This window comes from Emydura macquarii, unplaced genomic scaffold (genome assembly GCF_026122565.2).
Source record: "Emydura macquarii macquarii isolate MOO-44397 ecotype Brisbane River unplaced genomic scaffold, CSIRO-AGI_Emac_v2 contig_2422, whole genome shotgun sequence".
Classification (NCBI taxonomy): Eukaryota; Metazoa; Chordata; order Testudines; family Chelidae; genus Emydura; species Emydura macquarii.
The window spans coordinates 26,602,009-26,628,526 of NW_027132559.1; the positions used below are offsets into that span (position 1 = coordinate 26,602,009).

Here is a 26,518-nt window from a genome sequence, read left to right on the forward strand (position 1 = left end):
AAATTTATTAGTGATTAGGAAGTTTACTGTATTTAAAATAGCATGTTTTGTTTTCATGGACTGAAAGAAGAATGTATTGCTACCATGAGCTATCACGTTTGTGTCCGTTAGTTCCAGTGGATTTACTACAGAGTATCAACTGCAGCAGCCAAATGGACATATGTTATACATTTCACATTCAAGTCTGATGAATAGTGCACAGGTTTGCTCTTCTATGCTCCGATTTTGCAATGAGCTGTACACTGGCAGACCCCCTACACTGGCATAGAGGACCTCTGAAGTCATGTGGAAATATTGCAGGGTTGGGGCCTTAGTGTACATTATTTGGGGGTTATTATATATTAAAGATATTCCAAAACTAAAATATCTAATGCAATATATTGGATCCAGTGCGGTGTATCCACTAAATAAAATGATATAATTTTTTGTTTAATTAAAACGAAGTGCATATCTGAGACATGGTAAAGGTTTCCAAAGGTTAGTTATACTCTCTCAGACAAATATACATTAGAACTTTTCTAAATGCAGGTTTTCAACAACAACAAAAATTATATATGCAGATAGGCAGGCAGGCTGTACATTAATAGTAATACAAATAAATAACATTCACATACATTCCTCTGGTAACATACCATTAATCCCTTACATTTTCAAACAGTAATGTGTAAATTTTGATTTGTTACACAAATATCTTTAATCTTCTACAAGTTCATTTGAAAATGAGCATTAAAACTTAAGAAGTCACAAAAGTTCATACGTTAAACTATAACCTTTAGCCTTCAATCATTTAAATCCTGGGTTCTTTTATATAACATCCCAAATGCAGTGCTTATGCATAAATATTTCTAGGACTCTTTGGGATTTGGTGGTTTCATTGCTACCAGTGGACATCATGCTGGGAAAGCCTAACTCCCTGAGGCAGATTTTGAATTGTAACAAAGAGAGAAGGGGAAGTGCAAAGAATTACCCTTTCCAACCTCCCTCCCCAAATCTGGAGATGGTCCCTGAGATAGATTAGAGTTGCTCTAAATGATATTATCAACCAGTGGCCCCCAGGGATTAATCCAGCATTTGGAGACTGCTAGAGCATTGAAACACATTTATTCAAGACCGTTTTCATCCTGACACTTCCCGTTTTCTGGGTATCAAAAGAAGCATAGCATAGGAGCACAGATTTGTGCCAGCAAAGGATTTGCCACTTCGGTGGAACGCCTCATTAGCCAAATCCACTCCATCTAATGGATGCACCAATCAGGGACCCTGATTTGAAAGGATTAATAACAAAATTTCAAGTCACATTACCTCCCTATCCCACAGTTTCACCCTCTGTAAAGTGGGGATAATGTTACTGACCCTCCTAAAGTGCTTTCAGATCTATGGTGTAAAGTGATGTATGAGTGAATTATTATTTATTTGCAATATACTAAACAAGGGGGGGAAATAAACATACATACATTAAACACTTATTTGATTCCCTTGTGAGTCATTTACATGCTCCAAAAGATTTTCATATCAGCTGTCACATCACATTGTGATATGTGTTGGGGCATAAAATTGGACTGGGAGCCAGCCAGCCAATTTGGGGGTGGAAATGATCAGTCCTATACGAATTATAAAGTCATTGTGCTTTCTGCAGCAATATGCTGATTGCCCCTCTCAACCTTGCACTATCCTGTGGGTGCTCCACCCACAAATTTACTCACCACTGAAATGGGATTCCCACACACCAAGTGTTTTCTGCCTCATTACCCAATTGAAATTTGGTACCTTTGTGCAAAACAGCACTCAAGCTCACATTTGTTAAAAATGTATATGAATGTACAAATGTATTAAACCAATAATCTGCAATATTAACTTCAGTATTGATCCATTTATTATACAACCATGTTTCAGCAGGCACATGTTCTCTACAAGATGTTCCCTAATATGGATCATTATTACCTTGCATTTATTGTTGATCTGTAGTGCCAGTATTTTCAGCAAACTCTGTCATAAATGTCCTATGCATGAACATTAAGTGAATATAAGGGAGGTTTTTTCATCCAGCCTACTGTTATGTATCTAATCTTTATTGTTTTATACATTACTGCATCCTGTTGCAAAAGAACATTGCTAAAATGACCCACATTCATCCCTGAAATAATTCCCTTAAAGCCAATGATGTTACACTTCAGATGAAACTAGTCTAACATTTAAATGTTATTTTTTCACTCTTGTTTGTGACAGTTCTTTGCAATCTTTATCATGAAATCAATTTCTATTTTTTAAATTCCATCTATCACAAAAGCCACACAAGTTTGTGATTTTAGTATTTGTTTTTTTCTGTTGGAATTTTTTTATTAAATAAAAGCACTGAATCTTTTTTACATGTATGAAGAATTCCATGAACTTTGCCAACAGATGCAAGTAAACAAATAGGTCAAATTTGCCACCATTCTTAAGAATCCTTTGACTTCATGATCCAAAACACACTCAAAAGTAGCTCTGCTCAGCAGTTCACATAATATGATTGTAGAGATTCACCAGTAATCCATTTATAAAATTGCATGTTACTTCAGCGTGAAAGCAGAAAAGTGCAATTCAGCAAATAGGCTACAGTACGTTACTAAGTTATTGGTTTCTGCATCTCATGATTCTTTTCCCTGGAGATTTTCAGTTCTATAAACAACCCTCTTTTAATCCAGGACATGTTTTACAGTCAAGCTTATTTTAGGAGGTAGGAATGAATGTGACTGTCTAGTAGTTACTGTTTGCATAATTTGGTTTTGCAACTTCTTTTGGTGTTTCTTTTTTACAAAGTTCATGGTGCTGAAACCATCCACTGGAACAAGAAATGGACCACCAATCTTTTTCAAAAAGAAAAGTTCTGCCTTGAAATTATTTTGGAGATTGGTAGACTAAGAGGAAGAATTACAATGAATAGAATAAGGCTTTGGAACCTAGAGATCTAATACTAATGTGTACTAACCTAGAATACTAATGTGAAACCGTATATTTCATCTGTTCTCAGTGAATTTCTTACCTTGTGGGGTGAATTCCATTCACTTACACTGAATTCTTGGGGTGGGTGGGGTGGACTCCTTCCTGCAGAACAAGTGGCTGTGAAGTCCACAGAACTGTATTTATTAAGTATAAATAATGAGGGGATAGATTTACAAAGTATATCGGAATAGTATTGTATTAAACTCATGTTTCAAGATGTAAGATGATTACTGCAGGGGTCAAATCTGGAAGGAGCCTTCCCCTTGTAGAATAAGGCATACTTGCAGTTTGATCCTCAAAGGTAATGATCAACTAAAACCCCTTTTTAGTCAACATCATACAAACAGAAAATGAACATAACACAAAGGAACGTTCCTCCCCCCCATGAAATATAATTTTTTCTGGATAAAACTCTATGGGAGGCCTGAGCCTTGGCCTCATGAATATGAGAGAGAAAATATCAAGGAGAACCTCAGCTCTGGGGTATTCTATCTTCAGGATGGTCTGGAGGCCATAGATTGTCTAGGTGTGCTTTCAACCACTAGTAAATGCAACCAAGCAGGAGTCATCTCAGCCTCATTTAATAATATTTACAACAGTGGACGTTCCCCCAGTGTAAGAAGGATTCAGGGACTTCCAAAATGGCAAGTAGTGTTGCCAGCTCTAATGATTTTAGCCTGGATTTTGTGATATTTGGTGTTTTTCTTTCAAGTCCTTGTCCCTGGAGCATCTCTCTGGGTGTATTGGTTGATTATAGGATGAGCTGCCAAGGTGATGTGGCTGTGAAAAAGGCTAATGCAACCTTAGGATGTATCAGGTGAGTATTTTTAAAGAGACAGGGGAGTGTTAATACTGTTATACAAAGCACTGGTGAAACCTCATCTGGAATGCTGTGTGCAAGTTTGGTCTCCCATGTTTAAGAAAAATGAATTCAAACTAGAACAGGTGCAGAGAAGGGCTACTAGGATGATCAGAGGAATGGAAGAGGAGACTGAAAGAGTTTGAAAGCTTGTTTAGTCTAACCAAAAGAAGGTTGAGGGTGGATATGGTTGCTTTCTCTAAATACATCAAAGGGATAAATACCAGGGAGGACCAATACCAGTGTGGACACAAAAACAAATGGATATAAACTGGCCATCAACAAATTTAGGCTTGGAATTAGATGAAAGTTTCTAGCCATCAGAGGAGTGAAGTTCTGGAACAGCCTTTCAAGGAGATGAGAGAGGGCAAAAAACCTAACTGGTTTCAAGACTGAGCTTGATCAGTTTATGGAGGAGATGGTATGATGGGACTTCCTACTATGGCATGCAGCCAATCTGAGACTGCTAGCAGCAAATAGCTCCAATGACTTGTAATGGGACAGTACATGGGGAGGGTTCTGAGTTACTACAAATAATTCTTTCCCAGGTATCTGGCTGGTAGGTCTTGCCCACATGCTCAGGGTCTAACGGATTGCCATATTTGGGGTCGGGAAGGAATTTTCCCCTGGCTTACATTGGCAGAGACCCGAGAGGTTCACCTTCCTCTACAGCGAGGGCACAGCTCACTTGCAGGTTTAAACTAGTGTACATGGTGGGTTCTCGCTAACTTGAAGTCTTTAAATCCTGATTTGAGGATATCAGTAACTCAGCCAGAGATTAGGGGTCTACTACAGGAGTGGATGTGTGAGGTTCTATGCGTAAGCGGGGGAATGTGCCCGCTATCGTGGGGAACTTTCCTTGCTCGTACCTTACCCTGGTAGAGTTGGCTAGCAAAAGGATCTGAGTCCCTGCTCCCACTCTCTTTACCCAGAGGCCCACCTGACCTTGAGGGCTCCCCTCCCACTCTCCTGTGTGGTGGGGTGCCTGTAACCCTGACAAGGCTGGGCCCAGGATTCCTGGGGCTCAATCCCCAATCTTGCTGTGGTCCCTTAGGGCAGGGGCTAAGGTGTCCCCACTCCGGGGTACTAACTCTGCACTCAGCGCTTCCCTGACCCATTGATCATTGCATACAATACAAAGCAATACAATTTATTAAAGAGACAGCAATCAAAAATCAAATAAAAAAAATAAGAAAAGAGGAGAAAGGTTAAAGGAAAACACCCAGCACTGCCCCCTGGCACAGGGCACCACAAACTGTGTCTCTAGGGTTCACAGTCTGTGTTGCATGTTGGAGGCCCACTGTCCAGGCCATGGCTGCGCAGGGATTGTCAGACCCCTGCTCTGCCAGTAGCCACACAGTCCTAAAGTCCCCTTTGCTCTCCCCAGCTGCTCACCACACACTTAACTCCAGAGGGCTCCTGCCCCAGCTCGCTCTGCTTTTGTGTAGCTGCGCTTGGATCTCTGGGATGCCCCTCTGGCTCTGCTGCTGTGGGTCGGGTCAGCTTGGCTCCGTTCAACTTTCTGTGCTCCCCTTCCAGCTGCAGGCTGCTTTTTCCTTAGCTCTGGTCAGCTCTGCCCAGGCATGCAGCTCCAGCTCACAGGGAGGGCTGGGCTCCCCCCGCCCTCCTGGCTCCCTCATTGGCCTTCCCGTCCTGTCAATCAGGCTGACCTGGGTTGGTCTCTCTCCACTGGCCCTGGGGGCTGTCCATTCCAGGGTCCTGCTTCCTCCAGAGATGGCCAACCCAAAAAGACCCACTAAGTTTCAGTAAGGGGCTAATAGACCCCTTAGATATGGCTTGCAATGTGCAGGAGGTCAGAATAGATGATCATGATGGGCCCCTTCTAACCTTAGAGTCTGAGTCAATGAGTAGTGATTATAAAAAATGAAAAGTATATATCAAGCCCCTATGGTTGTAGAGAAAAGCTTGTAAATGTCAAATTTTAAAGGCTTATAAACCAGAAAACCCACATTTATTATTTTTAAACTCTCATGATTTGGAGGGTCTGATTCATGATTTTTTTGTCATGTTCTTCTATCTCCTCTTCCACTGAGATTTTATATTTTTCTCCATCTTCAGACATAATTAAGGCCTAAAATTGACTGGCAGATAAACGTGAGTGAAAAGTCACCATTTCACCAACAAGAAAATTAGTGAACCTTGCACTAGTGGATATTTAGGGAGCTTTGATGACAGTTGCCCAGGGATGCAATTAATTTGCAATAAACTACAACATTTTATCCTGAGCAAAATTAATACATTCTCCTGAAAGCTTGCAGAAATACTGGTCCATGCAGTTGAAAGTTTAGGAGGTGAAACTTACCAGGGTCCCACTCCTGCAAACATTTGTGCAGTGCTTCACTTGAAGTATGTGAGTAGTCCCTTTATTTCTTACCCACTTGATGAAGTTAAAACTTTCAAATATTCATTTTTAAGAGGAAACCATTTTCAGTTTTATAACCCCCACTCCCACAAAAAAGTGACACAGAACTAATACATTATCTACCTGTCTTCTATGCTTAGAACTTAAAAATAGACAAGGTATTCTGTGTTGTTTTTTGTTTTAATATGCTTTTATTCTAAGTCCTTTTGTGCCAACTTTTACCCTACAGCAGATTTTATGTCTGTGTTAAATCCAATGACAGCATAGCAGTGCTAGAAGGTTCAGTTAAAATTGTGGAGTTAGTTCATACTGTTCCACAGATAAATTCAGAACCCATTTATCACTTTCTAATACAGCACTTTTAGCATTCTTCACATTTACATTACTGCAGTTTGCATTTAATGTCCTAACTGTGCAATTTTTAGCATTTAGATTAGTATGAACATGAGATTTATTTGGGCTAGCAATGCTCAGCTGTCAAGAACAGTTTTTAGATATGGTGCACTCTCTCTTGAATACTTGATTATTTCAAGTCTCAAATGAATGCCAAAATAGTGATCCCTTCATCTAGAGTTTAGTGGCAAAGTTCTGATCTTTAAAAGTGTTTTAATTGGACACACATGGCATATACAAGGTGCAGTGATGTGATAAGACAGGAGTTTCCAGTCTCAAGGTGAATGAGTTAGCTTTATGTTAGTTGTGATTATATTACTATCCTTACTTTCATTGGTGAATATATGTAGTTTTTTATTCTTTTCCTTTAGATATGGTTGGTGTTCTTAAATAGAACTCCATGCAATTTTCTGGGGAAATGCAATCTTTGTACTCAATGTAAATATGCTTAGAATAAAATGAATACAACTATGATTATTGCATTTGTGGAAGGCTGGTTAGAGATAAACTAGGGTAATCTTGCAGAAATGGGAACAGACATGTATTTGTACTTAAAACATACATTTATTTTTCTGGGTATCTAGTTAAACCTTGAAAACCCTAATTCAAACTTAATCTGCAGAAAACAGTATAGGAGTTTTCATGTGCTGAATCTCTCTGCCAGCTGGCATTGCTATCACGTATGTAATGCTCAGATTTAAAATCCATAAACAAACTGTTCAGCTACAGTGCATCTTCTACAGTGTACTGTAATCAAGAATGTGTTCAAAAGTACACTAGTGAGCAGGGCCCAAGCATAATTTTTTCAGGCCCAGTACAAAGTTGTAACACAGGCCCTCTCCCACACACATACCACAATCCCTCATCTCGGACATACAATCATACAAGTTTGAATTCTGAAATTACTGTTACATATTCTACATTTCTGAAAAATGCCCCCTCTTTGCTATTTTCATGTTCAGGAAGTTTAGTATATAGTTTGTCATTTTTTCACAATTGGTGAATACCCTTCATTTTTTGCTAGCATACTGCGTTGTTTAAGCCTCCTTTCAGGAAACAGCCGACATGGAAAACAATACAGTGCTTGGTTGGTAGCACTCCAAACAAGCCAGTCTCTTGGTATCTTTTCTCTCTTGTTGGAAGTCTTACATTTGAGAAGAAATTCAGGAAAATTATGCCCATCAACATCTTTTGGCATTGACTTTGCTAGCTTCTGCATTTCTTCAAAAGTTAGGACACCAGATAGAACAATTTTTTGACGGATAGAATCTGTTATGTTTTCAGGCCACAAGCCCGGATCTTTGAAAAGACAAGAATCAGATAGTATAGCACTGCTCTCTCCTGCTTCTTGTAAACCTTCTCAATGTGGTGGTGCTAATGGTGATACTACCTGACTATCTTCAAGCATTAGATTGGAGTCACATGATGCATGTTCTGGCAGCTTTTCATTGTCATCAATTGCCAGTGCCACAGACACAGTCTCTATATTGAAATAATTTTCATCTTGATTTTGTTCATCTGCTTCCCTAATTAGTATATTGCCTGACTGCAGAAAGACCTTGTATGATTTGAAAAACTGGAGGATAGATTGGTGTCCGTTAGCGTCTTTTAGTTCCCTTTCTTTTACCTCCTTACGTTTCTGGCTGCCTGATTTGTATTTATAGCCACCACCAGACATGGAAGTATTGGGTATGTGTGTGACTGTGAGTGAATTAGACACTTACATATATTTTGGGCCTGCAAATCCTACCAGAAGAAGCAGCAGCACTGGCTCCCGCTATCTTATGATGCTTTGCCCCTCCCACCAGCTGTCCCTCCCTTCTGCCTATGCATAAGGAACTCTGGAACTGGTAGTTCTTGATCTTGATATGCTAGACCATGTAAAAAAGAGAAGCACAAATCTCTCTGTGTCTCAATTCAAACTACAAGTCCTAGTTTAACTGCCCCACTCAAGACACATAAGGCAAGCTAAGAAATGAGGGAAGAACAAAGAAAAGGAGAAGGACAGAGAAAAAGGAGAAGGGCCTGGGCTGGGCCAGCAGGCCCAGCAACTCATTGTTCAGAATATTGCTTGAGACTGCTCTAACACTGCTTCTGATTGGCTCCAGCAAATCTCACAAAATCTGGACAATAGAAACATAGATACAGGGAAATATGTTTCTATAAATATCCTCAGGCATGATCTACAATTTAGCCTCGGAAAAGTGTACCCTTCCCTTCCGGCACACCCCGTGCGCACGCCTATGGTTGTAATATAAACTTGTGCATATTTCATAATTTTGTGTTAGTAAGATACCTATACAAAAAGTCTTTCATTTTGTGACTATAATAACACAAGTCATAGCTGAGATTTTATTTTCCTGAATATTATAACATTTCACCCTTAGTTCAGATTTGCAATTTCTGCTGACAGAAATGGCATCTTTTTGCTTTTGATCAATTTGTCAAAACTCAGGAAAATAACAGGCAGCAGCTTTCATAATAAACACAGAGACATTCCTCCCCTTATGTAACTTGTGTATTTTTGAGAATTTGCCATGTTGAATATTGTGCCTTTTCTTTAAAGTGCAGAAAGTGTTTACATTGTAAGCTTTCAAATCCATGATCATTCTAATAGTTTGGTTATTAGTCTAAAGATACGTGCCTATTGTAGACCTACTAGTTCTTTTTCATCACTTATTTCTATCGTTCTGTGAATTGTCATGACAATGTAAGACTTCATCTCTGAATATATATTTCACTAGGACTATTCATGAATTACTCAGAACAAAGGCTTACTTAACCTGCTTCCTTTATTTTTAGTAGCATGGGGAAGATTTAAAAATTGGTGAAATAGGTCTCTCATCACCTGAAATTAGTATTGTTTTTCAGATTTTTTTTTATGTTGTTCTCTTTATTTGACATAATTTAGAAAAATGAGAACTACATAGCACTTGACTATGAAGCTAGGTTGCAATGTACAAGCTATTCAGAAAACCAAAATCTGATCTCCACAAGAGTTTGCCTGTACGTGGGAGCCGAAATTATTTGCACCTATTGTGGGGAAACTTTTCTCCCACCTTGCTGGCCAAACAAATATTGACAAATAAATCTGTATAATGTCTTAATTCTGTTGTGACTAATCCCTGATGAACTCCAGGAGCATAAATATTTTAATTACTCAACATAAAAAGAAAACAATGTTGTAAAATGCATTGATAATCAAAAATATCAGAAACCAGATGGATAGTCCTTTACTTATTCTGTTATGTGGGCTCGCTGAGATTATATTCTATAATAGGTAAAAATCAAGTACCCCCCCCCCCCCCCCCTCCCCCCTCCCCCCCCCCCCCCAAATCATACGAAGAGGCTATTGGGAAGCAATGCACTCTTGATTCTTGAGCTTTCTCGCTGTATCTTGAGTTCGATAATGCAGCAGCAATTAAATGTAAAATATTATAGTGGCTTTCATCTTGTTTCCTAGGTCCCTGGGGCAGATGTATGGGAGATGAATGTGGTCCAGGTGGTATCCAAACACGGGCAGTATGGTGTGCTCATGTGGAAGGATGGACAACACTGCCCACAAACTGTAAACAGACAGAGAGGCCTGAGAACCAACAGAACTGTTTCAGGGTTTGTGACTGGCACAAAGAACTATATGATTGGCAGTTGGGCAACTGGAATCAGTGCCAGCCAGTTATTTCAAGGAATCTTGAAAAACCGGTGGAATGCATCAAAGGGGAAGAAGGAATCCAGCTGAGAGACGTAACTTGTGTCCAAAAATCAAATGGGGTTTCTGCTGAGGATGTCATATGCGAGTACTTTGAGCCAAAGCCTCGCCTGGAGCAGGCATGCCTCATCCCTTGCCGTCAGGACTGTATCGTGGCAGAATTCTCCCCCTGGTCAGAATGCTCCAAGACTTGTGGTAATGGGCTTCAACGTCGAACTCGTCACATTGTTGCTCCGGCTCAGTTTGGTGGCTCTGCCTGCCCTAACCTGACTGAATTTCAGATCTGTCATTCTACCCCGTGTACTACTGAAGAAAGCATGCATAGCTTAAATGTGGGGCCCTGGAGTACATGCTCAATGCCCCACTCAAGACACATAAGGCAAGCAAGGAAACGAGGGAAGAACAAAGAAAAGGAGAAGGACAGAGAAAAAGGAGTACGGGATCCTGAGGCTCGGGAGCTTATTAAGAAAAAGAGGAATCGAAATAGACAGAACAGACAGGAGAACAAATATTGGGACATACAGATTGGGTATCAGACCCGTCAGGTTACATGTACTCACAGAAACGGGAAAACTGCTGCCTTGAGGTAATTACTATTTATTAACTTGAACATTGGTGTGTCTGTCTGTCTCTCTGTGTAAAGTTGGAACTTTAAGTAAATCATGAATAATCTCTTAATAATTTGACTGTTGTATGCACCTTTATATCAGAATAACACGATCTATTTCCCGCTCTGCCTTACCCTGTCGAGTTTAAGATTTTTCCATAATACATTTGAAAAAGCATAGCACAAATGGCGTTGATTGTACTAAATATCACTTAAACATGCTCTACTAAGTATTATACATCATGTAGCCTTTGTTTGTCTAAATACCTATCCCAAAAGGCTTGCTGAAAGACTGAGGTTATTCATCAACTGCATGTTCTGTTTCTGTGGCATTTTGGCACGTTTCCTCCATAACAAATGAAGCATGCTTGAGTACAGGTGATGTCTGCATTATTGTTTTTAAAGCTTTGGGCACACCCAATAACAGGGCTGGGCGAGGGTGTCTGACAGACACAAGGAAAAGAATCTGAAAATAAAAAAAGGCAATATATATCCATTACAGAATATTTTGTTTTTGAAATGTAAATGTGTAAAGTACTGTTCACTCTTTACACGATCAGTTTCTGTTTCTGATCTTGTTTCCTACAGCTAAGCTCCTGAAAAGATAATTATATAAAAAAATTTGTATTTTGCTTTCAAATATTTTTATTCTCTCTTGTCTCCTTTTGCATCTATCTTTCTGAGCACAAAAACTATGCATTTTAATATAGTCAATTGTAAAATTATGCATGTAGGAACAAACAATACAGACCATTCTTAAAGGATGGGGGACTCTCTCCTGGGAAGCAGTAACCCTTAAAAAGAGTGGGGGTGTTGGTGAATAATCAGTAAAACATGAGTTTCCAGTTCAACACTGTGGCCAACAGGACTAATGAAATCCTTGGATGTATAATAAACAGGGGAATATCAAGTAGGAGTTGGGAGGCTATATTATCATCTGTGCATTTGACACAGGCACAACTGGTACTAGATTACTGTTTCTTGTTCTGGTGTCCACAATTCAAGAAGTATGTTGATAAATTGGAGAGGGTTCTGAGAAAAGTCATGAGAATGATTAAGGGATTAGAAAACGTGCCTTATAGTGGTAGATTGAAGGAGTGCAATCTATTTAGTTTATCAGAGAAGAAGGTTAAAGGGTGAATTCATCACAGTTTGTAAGTACTTACATGGGGAACAAACATTCTAAAACGGGCTCTTCAGTCTAACAGACAAAGGTTTAATGAAATCCAATGGCTGGAAGTTGAAGCTAGACAAATTCAGACTTGAAATAAGGTACAAATTTTTATCAGTGAGGGTAATTAACAATTGGAACAATTTATCAAGAGTTGTGGTGGATTCTCCATCACTGGCAATTCTTAAGTCAAAAAGATTGGATGTTTTTCTAAAAGATATGCTCTAGTTCAAAAAGGAATTAATGCAGGAAAGTTGTGTGACCTGTGTTATACAGGAGGTCAGAATAGATGAAAACAGTGGTCTCTTCTGGCCTTATAATAGATAGATTCATCTTCTTTCTTTTTCCTGTGACTTTAAGTCCTTCCGATGTTACGTTCCATTTTCTTAAGAGATTTTCACCCTAATTCTTCCTCCCCGCTTCCCTCCTGGATTTTGACTGTTCTTTCTTATCACCATATTCCCTTCCATTCTGTTCTACCTCCTGGGCCTCCTTCTCCAACTGGTATTTTTCCTTCCAAAATCCAGCATGTTTTACTTCATTTTAATTCTTCTCCCTTCCCTTGCTGATCTCTTCCATTTTTTGCATTCTGTCATCTGATCCTCCCCACTTTCTTTTCTCAAGTATAGCAGGTGATGAACTAATTTGACTCCCACTGTTAAATGAATGACCCTGCTAGCTGAACTAACTTGTCACTCACTGCCATTAGATTAATTTCTACTGTGGATATTTCACTTGAATTTTCACTTTGTCATTTAACTCCTCATTCAGTTTTAAAAAGTGTAATTAGTTCAACCATTCCCTCGGGGCACCATTTAATGCAGCCCTTCCAATTATGTGAGGTTTTCAGACATGCAACACAAAAGTTCAAAATATATTTAAAATTTATTACCTTATACTCATGCCTAGTTATGAGAAACCCTGCTTCCCAATATCAGTCACAATAATATGATCCATCATTCCTATTACTACTACTTAGCATTACATAACAGTTTTCAGTTGTGGATCGCAGTGCTACACAAAAGTAGTTAAGTTTCATTATCCCCAATTTCAGAAGAGGAGAAAAAACAAAACTGAAGGCCCTTAGGATGTTCTGCTTGAGAAGACACCGAGGGCCTAAATTTTAGATGTACTTAGGTAAAATTTCCCACCTGTTCTGAACCTGGCACCCAAAAAAGGAGGTAACTAAGTTTGATGGACAGTTGGAAATTTTGTCCCAAGTGACTTACTGAAAGTGAGTCAAGAGTAGAGCTGACAATAGAATCCATGTCTCCTGCTGCCAGTCTAGTGCCCTGTCCACTGGACTATGATGCCTCCCTTGTAAATAGTGTAAAGAAAAATTATCATAGGACAAGGAAGAGCAAGTGTTTGTAATGTTAGTCCCTCAGTCCCATCTTTCAGAAGCAGTGCTACCATAAAAGATGGACCCATGCCATTATCCTTCAAATCGTAAACATACTTGTACTGACAAAAAGGGGAGAAAGAGGATCTGGGGAACTACAGAGCGGTCAGCCTCACCTCAGTCCCTGGAAAAATCATGGAGCAGGTCCTCAAGGAATCCATTTTGAGGCACTTGGAAAAGAAGAAGGTGATCAGGAACAGTCAGTGTGGATTCACCAAGGGCAACTCATGTATGACGAATCTGATTGCCTTCTATGATGAAATGACTGGCTCTGTGGATGTCGGAAAAAGCGATGGACATGATATACCTTGACTTTAGTAAAGCTTTTGATATGGTCTCCCACAGTATTCTTATAAGCAAGTTAAAGTAGTATGGGTTGGATGAATGGACTAGAAGATGGATAGAAAGCTGGCTAGATCATTGGGCTCAATGAGTAGTGATCAATGGCTCCATGTCTAGCTGGCTGTCGATCACAAGCGGAGTGCCCCAGGGGTCAGTGCTGAGGCCAGTTTTGTTTAACATTTTCATTAATGATCTGAAGGATGGGATAGATTGCACCCTCAGCAAGTTTACAGAGGACACTAAGCTAGGGAGAGTGGTACATACCCTGGAGGGCAGGGATAGAATACAGAGTGACCTAGACAAATTAGAGGATTGGGCCAAAAAAAATCTGATGAGGTTCAACAAGGAGAAGTGCAGAGTCCTGTACTTAGGACGGAAGAATCCCATGCAGTTACAGACTGGGGACTGACTGGCTTGGCAGCAGTATTGCAGGAATGAACCTGGGGGTTACATTGGACAAGAAGCTGGATATGAGTCAGCAGTGTGTCCTTATTGCCAAGAAGGTTTAACAGCATATTGGGCTGCATTAAGAGGAGCATTGCCAGCAGATGGAGGGAAGTGATTATTCCCCTTTATTCGGCACTGGTAAGGCTACATTTGGAATATTGTGTCTAGTTTTGGGCCCCCCACTACAGAAAGGATGTGGACAAATTGGAGAGAGTCCAGCAGAGGGCAATGAAAATAATTAGGGGGCTGGGGCACATGACTTATGAGGAGAGGCTGAGGGAACTAGGCTTGTTTAGTCTGCAGAAGAGCAGAATGCAGGGGGATTTGATAGCAGTCTTCAACTACCTGGAGGAGGGTTCCGGGGAGGATGTAGCTAGGATGTACTCATTGGTAATAGATGACAGAACTTGGAGCAATGGTCTCAAGTTGCAGTGGGGGAGGTCTAGGTTAGATATTAGGAAAATCTTTTTCACTAGGGGGGTGGTGAAGCACTGGAATGGGTTACCTAGGAAGGTGGTGGAATCTCCATCCTTAGAGGTTTTTAAGGTATAGCTTGACAAAGCCCTGGCTGGGATGATTTAGTTGGGTCCTCTGTTTTCCCTACATCCACAGAGCCAGTCATTGCTCCTGGTTTGAGCAGGGGGTTGGACTATGACCTCTTGAGGTCCCTTCCAAGCCTAATCTTTTATGATTCTGTGAAAGGTCAGCAGTTATTTCTGTGTTTTGAAAGTTCACAAATTTTTGCAGGAGTAACCAAAACATCTAAACTAGCATATTTTATAATTTTAAAATCAAAAAGGAGGAGAAACTCACAGAGAAACAGTTCATCAATTGAACAAGGCTCTGACATAAATAGTAAAGGAAAGAAAATGCTCAGTTAGCAATCAACAGCATACCTTACCTCCTGATCTCTCCAAAGATACCATAGACATCAGGCAAGTGGAAACACTTGCACCTGAGCATACTCAAATCTCATGAACATCAGCATTCTACATATGCATATGCATGCACATAGGCCTATAGAATAGTGGCCCAAGGGAAGTGGAGGGAGCCTTATTGTCTGTGGCAATGAAACAATGGAAAATACACTGTGGGAAGGACTGGTCAGATGACTGGTCTTTTAATCTCTAATGGGCATAATTTGATGTTGCAAATGCACAGAGTTTTTAATGCAATATTCTTCCCATAAAGTTAGATACAGCATCGTATCTCCAACTGGATATTGGCACTAAAGGGAAGGGTGATTATGTGATTTTATGTATGTACTAGAACTTGTACTTAAGCTTTTTTCGGATGTTTTTATCAGCTGAGGAGATTTGTGTGTGTTTTCAATGAAACTATAATAATTCACATGAGATGAAGATCTGCCTCATCACTGCCAGAGGCTGTGGCCACAAAAATGTTCTCTGCTCCTCCACTCCAGTTACTCAGTTTGCAATTGCACATGCTGACTTTTGTGATTCCAGAAAATGTGCATGAATTTCTGAGGGTGCAACCAAGCTGAAAACTTGCCCTTCAAAATCATTCTTCCAGGTATTTATGCTATAGCTTCATCATGAAAACTTGTTCTGGACTGAAATGTGTCTGTCACAGGGTAGCTTGTCTCTGTGGATACACTAAGTCCAGCAACCATGGGGTGGGAGCAGGTGAGCCTAATCCAGCTAGTTAAAGAAGTCTGGGCTACACCTGGGCCTATAAAGGACTGCTAGTAGGTGGGTGGGGAAGGACTGAGACAGGCTGAGCCCTGGGGGGCAAAGCCACACTGGAGTGGTGTTAACTCCTGTGTTGGGTCCCTGGAGCAAGGGGGCCAGGGATTCAAGGAAGCAATCCCCATGGCTGTGGCTCCAAGAAGGGAGCAGAGCTGGTGGGGGTGTGGAAGCTGCCAGAAGCTGGATTGCCAGAAACTCCTGGGAGGGGTGGTCCTAAGGCTTGGGGGCCAGGTATTTAGTTAGCACTGCAATTGCTTTGTTTGTTAACTTTTGTTATAAAAATAAACCCTCTTGACTGAGACTGGGTGTGCCAAGCACATGCTTGTAACCTGGGAGCAGCAACGGCCCTTGGTGACATATGGTACCAGAAATGGGATCCCAGCATAAGACTAAGGGGAAAGATGAAGGACATGATCTGCCTGTTAGTGGCAGGGCAGCAGAAGAGGTAGCCAGTATGCAGCGGCTGCAAGAGCAGCAGCAGCTGTTGGAAAATCAGCAGAAACAGCAGGACATCTAGTTTGTGGCACAACAGAGGGGGCAAGAAGTCCACTCCAAACAACAGGATAGGATACAGAAATGGTTGTGCCACCCCACATCCAGTAATGCAGCTGGTGATGGGACTGGGGCCCGTTGTCTCTTGGCCTGGTGAAGCTTGCATCAGAAGATGACCCCATGGCTTTTCTCTGGACATTTGAGTGGGTGGCAAAGGCAGCCGACTGGGAGGAGTCAATTTGGGCGGCCTGCATAGCACTGTTCCTGATGTGTGAGGTGCAGGCCGTGTACTGGGCAGTGAGTGATGAGCGGGAAAACTCCTACTTGATGGTGAAGGCAGCCATCCTGGACCAGTTAGGGCTGACTCCTGAGGCTTACAGGCACAGATTCTGGGTGGAACTGTTCCAGCCAGGGGCACAACCATGGGTAGTAGCCCAGAGATTATGGGAACTTGCAATGTGGTGGCTCTGCGCAAAGACCAGTTCACCGCAGAAAGTTTTGGACCAGGCTATCCTGGAACAGTTCCCGAACGGAGGGGCGCAGAGCTAGGTAAGGCGCTTCCAGTCAGCCTCAGTGCTGGAAGCTGTGGAGTGACCTGAAGTCTTCTTTGAGGCCGAAAGAGATGAGCAGCCAGGATGGTATGGTAAATTGAGGGAAATTCACCAGAGGGAGACGTAGGGAAGCCCAGGAAGACCCCAAGTGTCCTAAACTTGGGGGTGTGGGTGGCAATGCACAGCACCTACAAGGGACCTTGTTATCTACTGGAAATACTAGTGGGAAGGGGACCAAGCTCCCATGATTTGCTTCAGGAATGGCCAGTCTGGGAATATTAAAAAAAAAATTGCCCAATTATGGGCCATAAATTGTTACTACAGTGGGACCACTCTAAAAGTCAGGGGGAGCCCCACTGGGATAGTAGTAGTTAGGGTGACAGGAAATGTAGTTAAGGGTATTGTAAACTCCCTTGTGGGTTGTGGGTGCATTCTGGTTCAGAAAGACCAGGTGAGGTAAAATTGCCTGGACTGACATCTCCCAGTATGTCTCCTGTATCCATAGTGAGATCCACGTCTATTCCACCCCAGAATCTGAGCTGGAGGTTCGGGGTCGAAAAGCTGACTGCATGTCGGGATGGTCAAGGGTCTGCCTTGATCCATGGTTCTGGGGAGAGTCTGGGTGGGTTTCTCAGTCCTCATGCAAGCTGGCAGAGGTCAAGGACCAATGAGAAAGAAAGTAAAGGGGCTGGGAGCCATAGTAAGGATGGCAAAGGAGGATTGAGAGGGAGAACACAATTTTCCCTGAGGCCTGACGGACCAGCTTAGGAAGTGTCAACAGGAGTTGGACAATGTAAGCACCTTACGGGTGTCGGGGGAAGGGAAACAATGCTTGCACCTGCAGGAAGAAGTGGCCCAGCCCAGATGGGGAAAACTCAGCAAGGTACAGCAGGGACCCAGATGGAGTCCCAGGCCCACCAGGGTACAGCGGGGAAACAAATGGAGTCCTGAGCACAGCAGGGTACTATAGGGACCAAGGCAGAATCCCAGAATTCAGCAAGATACTGTCAGAGCCCAGGCTGAACTACCAGAAGCAGAAAGAAGAGCTGGCCACAGATCTCAGTTCACTGAGGAGGAAAAACAACGCTTACTCCACATAGTTGACAAACTTGAGACCAAAGTAGAGGCTCTGCATGCAGTGATGGAAAACCTAAACATGCAAAGACCCCAAAGTCCAGGAGATGGACACAGATAATGTGGAGACTGTGCCCAGTGAGCCTCGATATGTGTGACCCTGGCCTCGCTGTATAACTCGGGGGGGTTTGGGACCAAGAATTTGTGCTGGGGGAGTGGAGGTGGGACCTAGCTGTAGTCTTTAGGACCTAGGGAGTACTTGATGGGCAAAGCTGGTATTATGTTAAACCACTGAGGGCAATATTTTGGTTACATTGAAGAAGGTTTTGGGACCTGAAATGTTGTCAGAACTGATGTTGCAGAATGTCAGGGCAGAAAAGTGTTTTTGCACTGAGAAGGTGAGAGTTATGAGGGGGCACCTCACAAGAAGAAAAAAAAAAAAATATATATATATATTCATGACTCCTGGAAAGTGGAGGGAAGGTTTATGTCACAAGGTAGTTGGTTTCTGTGGATACATTGAGCCCAACTCACCTGGATAGGAGCAGGTGAACCTAATCCAGCTAACTAAAGAGGGCTGGGCTACATCTGGGCCTATAAAGGGCTGCTAGTAGGCAGCAGGATTGGGGTGTTGGGGGACTCTGAGACAGGCTGAGCCCTGAGGGTCAAAGCCATGCTGGAGTGGAGCTATCTCCTGTGGGGGTCCCTGGAGCAAGGGGGCCAGAGGCTCAAGGAAGCAACCCTGTGGCTACAGCTCCGAGATGGGAGTAGGGCTGGAGAAGGCAAGGAAGGTGCCAGGAGCTGGAGTGCCAGAGACCCCTGGAAGAGATAGGCCTGGGATAGGGTGACCAGACAGCAAGTGTGAAAAATCAATGCTGGGACTCTGGCAGAGGTTCCCCTGTTGGGCAGCTCCCTGGCTGCAGGCAGGTTTGTGGAGCTGCAACCAGGGAAGGTACCTCCCAGAGTTTCCTTCACTGGAGGCAGCCCCACAAACCTTCCTTGTGGCCACGGCCTGCCCGCCAGTACAAAACTGTTACTCAGCGTCATGCCTGTTGCAATATCTGAATCCCATTAACATTAAATTCAATAGGATGGGATCATTTCGCAGCAAAATGTTGCTATTAAGTGAAAGTTGTTGTTATTGGGATTGCTGTTAAGCGGCATCCACTGTAGTTTAGTCTCCTGAGTGCTATAATACTTCAGTGTAATGTTGGTTTTGGGGTTTAGTGTGGTTGTGAGGGGGTGGTTGTCATGTACAGGATGTCAGATACATCATTGTGAATGGCACAATGACATGATACACTTTGATTGTTATATATTATTGTGAAGGTTTTTGGTCTATCTGGACATTTTAGTTTTCAGCGAAAACAGTTAAGCACTTGTCTGTTTAGGGCCTTATCTACTTTAGTGTTGGGATTCCCTCCGAGATCTCCTTCCCCTCGGCTTTCCAAGAATTCAGTTTGACTCCAGCCTTCGTCACTCAGGTATCTTTATTTGGCATACAGCAGTGCTACACTGAGTTGATCAGACTCAAACACAGGGGTGGCGTGGGGCAATGCATGGTACGACACAGCTCCAAAGTTACACAGAAACTTTCTCCTATTATATACATTACACATCTCATTGCATTTACTATACATGGCATCACATGTTTTTTGATTGACTTGTTTAGTCTGCAAAAACCAATACCTATGCAGCATGCACTGTCCACATACTGTCCATACTTCGGCTTCCTCTTTACCTCATCTCTACATTCCTAACTGATTTTGTCTCTTGTTATCTAGTTCATAGTAAGTAGTTCTCTGGGTGTTCTCCCTCAGACATTGTCTTCTTAGCCTGCTGACCTATTTACTTATCTTATTTAACACAAACGTTCTATTTTCAACCTGATGATTCATTTACTTTCCTAATTCTATCTTCCAGAAAACGAGGCCTCCCTCCATGTGTTAATTACTCATGTTGGGTCAGGCTTCAGGTACATTGCCCTGCTTCTGTCTTTCTTTTTATATTAGCATTAGTTTCATTTACATCATATTCCTGTCTTTCTGTGCTTTCTTTTTCAAGTGTATTACCCAGCAGCACGTTCCCAAGACCACAGTGATGGTAATCATTTCAACACTGTCAATATTAAGCTTAATGTATGAACCAGGGAGTGCAAGCTCACCTCTTCTGGTACAGCCCACCACAGTGTTTCCACTACCTGAACAATATCATTCCCAATTGCTTGTTGCTTGGCTGGTAATTGAGCAGTGGGCACCAATTGCTCTATTTTCCTTTGTATCAAATCAGTGGTGTTAATGGACAAGGGAGGTACAGGTGCAAAGAGATTGGTCACCAGTAATTCCCATTTGGTGTTGTCTATCACAGCCTCGGTCACGTTCTCCTTCATTTGCACACTTGGCCATAGAGCATGGGTCCCAGTCAGAGTCAGAGAGGTGAAGTTCAGACAAAACCCATCCAGGCTTCCCTGGCATGGTGGTGTTCCCACTGAAAAGTTGTGGTATTCCAGAGCACATATTGTGTACCCAAGCTGTACTGCCTCCTTCACTCTCTCTTTAATGACTAATTGGGCTCAACCTCTCTCATTTCTGGTCAGGTTCATTCAGGCCAAGCACTCACAGAATCACCTGTACTTAATTCATTTACAGCAGGCTGTTTTTATTTCATCTCCTCCTTGTGTTGCCATCTTCACACTGGGAAAATGCTGTTTATAGGTCCCATTCTTTATTGTACCTATATTGTTAGCATATACCAGTTCTTTAGGAGTCCATGTTCATCTAGGAATAGTAATCATTCATTTCATGTGGTGCCCAATGTCCAGGACCTTCTAGCCTCGAAAATTGCAGATTTTCTTTCCCAATATTATGAATTTCTTTTTCCACTAGTGTGGTTCAGATATGTGTGCTGTTTAACAACCTTGACCATTTCCCTGGTTTTATTTCTTTTATTCCCTGCATTCAGTGCATAACAAATTTGGTACCATATATGCTGCACTTAATTGCCTGAGAAACATAGTTATTATTTAATTATTTACAGTATTTATAGATATGTTAATTAGTTAGAGAATTAATTTTAAGGTTTAATTCCTTAATGTTTGCTGAATTTTATAGAGACCCCCCCAACTTCCTTGCCACCCAGTATGGTTGCTACAGTCTCCTTTCAGGCTCTACAGTTTCTGTAGAGCACTTTTTTGCCATTTTATGGTAGCGGTGCTTACTTTGGGCTGACATGGGGTGTTGCGCTATTTATTATTTGCCACCAAAACAGCTGGGTTCTGTTTACATACACATTTACCAATTATTTTGGGCTTACTAAAGTACAATTATTTTGTCTTAGAAAACCCCCAGACTTGTGTATATGCCACAACATTCAGCACCTTTTAAAGGTATCTTTATGGAACATATTATAGACCCATAGACCCAATCATCTGTTTTCCTATTGCTCTGCATTGTGTCTTTAATCCTCAAGGGTGAATTTCCTTGCATTTGTGAGTCTGACATAGCCAATACATTTTTAATATGGTTTTAAGATGATGATGTAATTTAAGCATGGGTGCCCGTAGCATTATTCAGTCAGAGTTCATTTCTGTTCTAAGTACCAGCTTCATCGTTTTACTGAGGCTGTAATTTTGACACTGGCCTGTCAGTATTACTGAAGTCTTGAGAAATCACACCCAAGTCTGGCTTTAAGATGGAAACGGACACCCTGAATTGAGTAACTGAAACACTAGCGCTGAATCATTTCTCTCCCCAACACTCGATTTGTTTAAGACTTTTCAAATGCTGAAAGTCTGTTTTGTTGTTTGAATGTATGGTCACATCCCTGCACAAACAAATCAAGACCGGATGCCTTTATGGAATAATTGTTTTAGCCAAACACAAATTATTGGTCTCCGTACAAGGGTAACTGTAAATTTAGTTGTCTATGCTATACAGGAGCTTAGACCAGATGATATAATGGTCCCTCCTGGCCTTAAATTCTATGAATCTATTAATGCTGAGCACTCAGTGCTCCCTTAACTTCAGTATAAGATGAGGATGCTTAGTGGTACACAGTATTGGGCCCTAGGATCTTTAGCACAGATTCTTCCCCACCACTCTTTCAAGCATCTTTTTTAACATATCACCAGTGAATTTCTATCAACTGATCATAACAAGAGCCCTAAATAGTTAAATAATTCAAGAATTTTAAACAGTGACATTCTATCTGAGATTTAGAATTCATTGTATTTATGCCAGGTCATAACTCTGTAAATATTCATGTAACTTCTGCTTTGTTATTTACTACAGTATTTACTTAGCCATAAGGTATTCCCTTATCCTCCTGTGTGAGCTACATGCCACAAGCGTCATAGTGTGTTGAGCTTTCTCAGGACTGTGTCTCCCTCTCCTGTGCAAGTGTGAGGGAATGGACAGGCAGAGGTGGGGAATAGTTGGAGCTCCAGTGCATTTGGTCAGCAGAGTTCATAAGGTCACACTTCTCTTGCAGATCTGCTTCTGGGGCAGCGTAGCCAGGCACTCTTCTTACTATGGACCAAGAGTAAACTCCCAAAATAGCTCTTAATGTTTACTCCTTTTCCTATTGTAGACTCAGCCTTACACTATACATGTTGACACAAGTAAACGTTAACATATATGGGGTACAACTACACAAGTAACATACAAACCAATCACTAGCAGGATGAGCATAATTTTCATAGTTTTTAAAACTTGAGTTCTGTGCAAGTTTCGTCAAAAAGCTTATGAAATGTTTCAAACAATAAACATCCCTTATACAGCTCATTTCAAATTCTGCTAAACTGTTAAATTCTGTAACCTTTTTTGTAGCAGTGTTTGTAAGATGTTTGTTCAGTTACTTGCTACAATATTGGGCCTAGACAGTTGTCATGCTATTTCCGCAACACATTTACTTAAGTGCATGTAATAACTATGTACGTATTGTGATATAGCAGGGGCAGAGGGCATTAGGAAAGTGCTTCTGTTTGTAAACCAGAGAGTGGGCGGCCACAAGCCCACCCACTACTAAAGGCCCCTTCCCCAGCCTAACGGGAGGAGCCACTGAGCCCGGGATGCAACTAATTATTGGGGACAACTAATGAAAAAACAGGAAGGGGCGTGCGGGTCACAGGGTCAAACGAAGAGAACCAGAATGGGACACTGAGCAGAGAACCCCGGACAGCACCCACTGCTCCCGGAAGGTGTCAAGGGAGCCAGTGGACGCTGTCCAGAGGAACTCTGCCCGGATGCGTGAGTGCACAAGGGAACAGAAGCAGGCCCCACAGTCGCAGAGCGTCCCCCCCTGCCAACCTCCTCTCCCTGGTCTTATAGATGGCCAGTTTGGCCAGGGCTAGAAGGAGGTTGATGAGGAGGTCCCATGACTTCGTGGGGCCATGGATGGGGTGTGCGTAAATGAACAGGTGCAGGGAGAAGTGCAGCCAGAACCTCAGCAGGAGGTTCTGGAGGAGCCAAAACAGGGGCTGCAACCTGGCGCACTCAAGGTAGATGTGCTCCAGGGTCTCTCTCACACCACAATAGGGGCAACTGTCAGGGTGAGGGGTGAACCACGCCAAGTACACGCCCATGCTCACTGCTCCGTGAAGAAGACACCAACTGATGTCCCCAGTAGGCCGTGGGGTCAGGGTGGAGTACAGACTGGCCCACCGGGGGTCCACACTCTCCGCAGGTGACTGCAGGTCGAAATGAGGGCGAGGAAGTGAAGGGTGTGCAGCATGAGCGTGTAGAGATGGTCCCTCAGTGCAGTTCAAAAGAGGACCGGCTGCAGGTCGTGCAGCCGGCTCACTGCGTGGGGAGAGGGAGGCCTTGGAGGCCGGGGCCCGATGGAAAGCACTGGAGGGCCGGGACCGAGGGGGGGCAGGGAGCGTCCTTTCCCAAGACCCGCTCAAGATAAGCCTGAGCAGTGGGGGCATGGCTGCCCTCACCTAGTAGGAGAGTGCTCGAAGAGAGGTATGTAAGCCCCAGAATGCTCAGGGCTCTGTTCTCTGCAGGCTAGCTAGAAGTCATGAGGTGGGCAATTAGGAGCAGCTGAGGCCAATTAAGGCCCAGCCAGAACGCGAGCTGGAGGAATAGGAGTGCCATGCTGTGTGAAGGAGTGCAGAGTTGTGTGAAGGAGCAGGAAGGAGTGCAGAGTGTTTGGAGGAGCAGAAAGGAGTGCTGAGGAAGGTACTGAGTTCAAGAAGCCAGAAGGACAGGGGGAATATTAGCCCAGGGGGAAAGACTGCAGCTGTGAGTACGGTGCCAGCAGCACATAGCTGCTACTCATAGGGCCCCCTGGGCTCGGACCCAGAGCAGTGGGTGGGCCCGGGTTCCTACTCCCCTCCTTGGGGAGATGGGGTAACTGGTGACGCCCTGGCCCACTACGAGAGGCAAAAGTGCGAGACCCACTAAGGTGAAGCCAGCCGTTTTTCACAGTATATGCTTCTTTACATAGTACATACATATATACCCTTGTAGATAAATCCTTACATACAGCAGAGACACAAGTCTTGTTTTGTTTTTACTTGAAGCTAGAGGTCTCTTTAGAAACTTTGACTGACTCCCATCCTGTTTTCTTAAAGAGAGAAAGAGTGTGTGAGAGAGAGAGCGTGAGCTTTCGTCTTTGATTCAATACCCTGATATTGTCTATGCATAAGTATCCTCTGCTTTCATTTTACAGTAATTTGTATGGAGAGGCATTAACCTTTGAACCGGATGATTATCAAAGTTTCAGATGTTTTTCTTTGTCGGGTGTTCTATTAATTTTATGATGGTAGCATAATGTTTTCTTGTCATTTTAAATTAAACATCAGAATTCTAATGACATGTTTTAAAACAGGAAAAAATACCCCTGTTGGCAAAAAAAAGCTTGAGATTAGGAAATTAATAAATCATCTGGGCAGAATATTTCTAAGTGTTTTTAGAACTGGCGTGGCAGGTTCCATCACTTTGTTTGGATGTGCATGTACCTTATTGAATCCAAGTGAATGGTCCCTGCACTTGCTGCTGTTTTGGCTATCTTCTTCATTGTATCTATTCCTTAATATTTTTAGAAATTTTCTTTTTCTTTTTTTCTCTTCCCCACCTCTCCCCTCAGTAATATTAGGATAACTTCCTTCCCACAAAAAAATATTTTGGCCGTTGTTCTTTGTTGCTGGCAGAAGTAATTTAAATTTTATATGATCATGGGAAAGTAGTCTGGTGAAAAGCACTTATCTAGACAATGCTTGATTTGTAAATGAATAAGTGAGAGGCATTGTTGAATGTAACCACCCATTGTACTACAAGGTACTAACGAGTTTCTGCACAACAATATACAGCATGAATGATAACAAACAGTGTAGCTGTAGCAAAAATTAATCATAACCATCTCATGATGAATACTGTCACATTTGTCTCCAGGAAGAAATACAAGTGGGCTTTCACTAACCTCCTAAATAAACAAGCATATATGTGAGCCAACAAATCATCACTCAGAGGGGAGATATTGATGGTGGGGTTAGACTCTAGATCCCACCCAGTGTTCCATCATGTGCATGTTCTGACACCTGATTCTAAAACAGTATCTCAAATCTGGGGAGAGAATTTACTCTAAATTGCTACTGTTTTTATTTTACTAAGAACACAATGAAATATTTTACCTTTATACAGAGGCTTTTATGCCAATTCACTTCATAATCCATACCTTAATGGCATCCATAATGCCTTTACTCCAAGAATGGCATGACACTCTTGGAAACTAATGGGTCTAGTAGATTTTAAAAATTCTTTGACGGGGAACACTGTATGGCAGTTAACAGTTTGTTGTCCTCTACAATCTATCCATTAGGTCCAAAATCCCCCTTCTTTGTGTGGGCTCTTAAAGGCTCTGTGGTTGTCATCTGAAAAATAATGGAGGGAGGCTGGAGTGCGGAAATAATGCTCTGAATTTGATTGAGTGACATAAAGAATTGTTTTAATCAGAGGTAAAGGATGTTTTTGTTATTTTTCCCCATATACCAGAGTATTGGTGTAGGCCCTGTCAGTAGATGGTTCAACCACCTGGCGAATCATGGTTGCCTTATACTCCGATGCATGCTGAGTATTTCTCTCTCTAAGTTGTCTGTCTGTTCTGAAGATAAAATTGGTTGGGTTATGGGTAATGAGGGTAAATATAACATCTTCCCTCACTGATCTTTGGCAGGGTTTGCTTTGTGGGGGAGCTTTCTGGAAAAATGTAAAGTATTTTATATCTATCTATTGTTGCTCAAGAAGCTGTTCCATGATGCAAACAATCTTCCCATTATCCTCTTGCCTCTACCTTCCTCTTATTTTGGGAAGGTTATTGTGAAAATTTTGACAGGAACTCTCACATTATCTAGAATTGTTATATTTCCTGGCCCCTTCTGGCCAGATAGCCCTAGTT

General features: G+C 42.2%; 1 protein-coding gene across 1 annotated transcript in view; it reads left to right on the forward strand.

Annotated features, from left to right (window-relative positions):
• Positions 1-26,518, forward strand: part of THSD7A (thrombospondin type 1 domain containing 7A) — a 451,937-nt gene that overhangs the window by 264,508 nt on the left and 160,911 nt on the right. Inside the window, exon 6 of the mRNA XM_067562127.1 lies at positions 10,081-10,912. Coding sequence (XP_067418228.1) covers positions 10,081-10,912 — 832 coding nt within the window. The remainder of the gene's footprint in view (positions 1-10,080; positions 10,913-26,518) is intronic.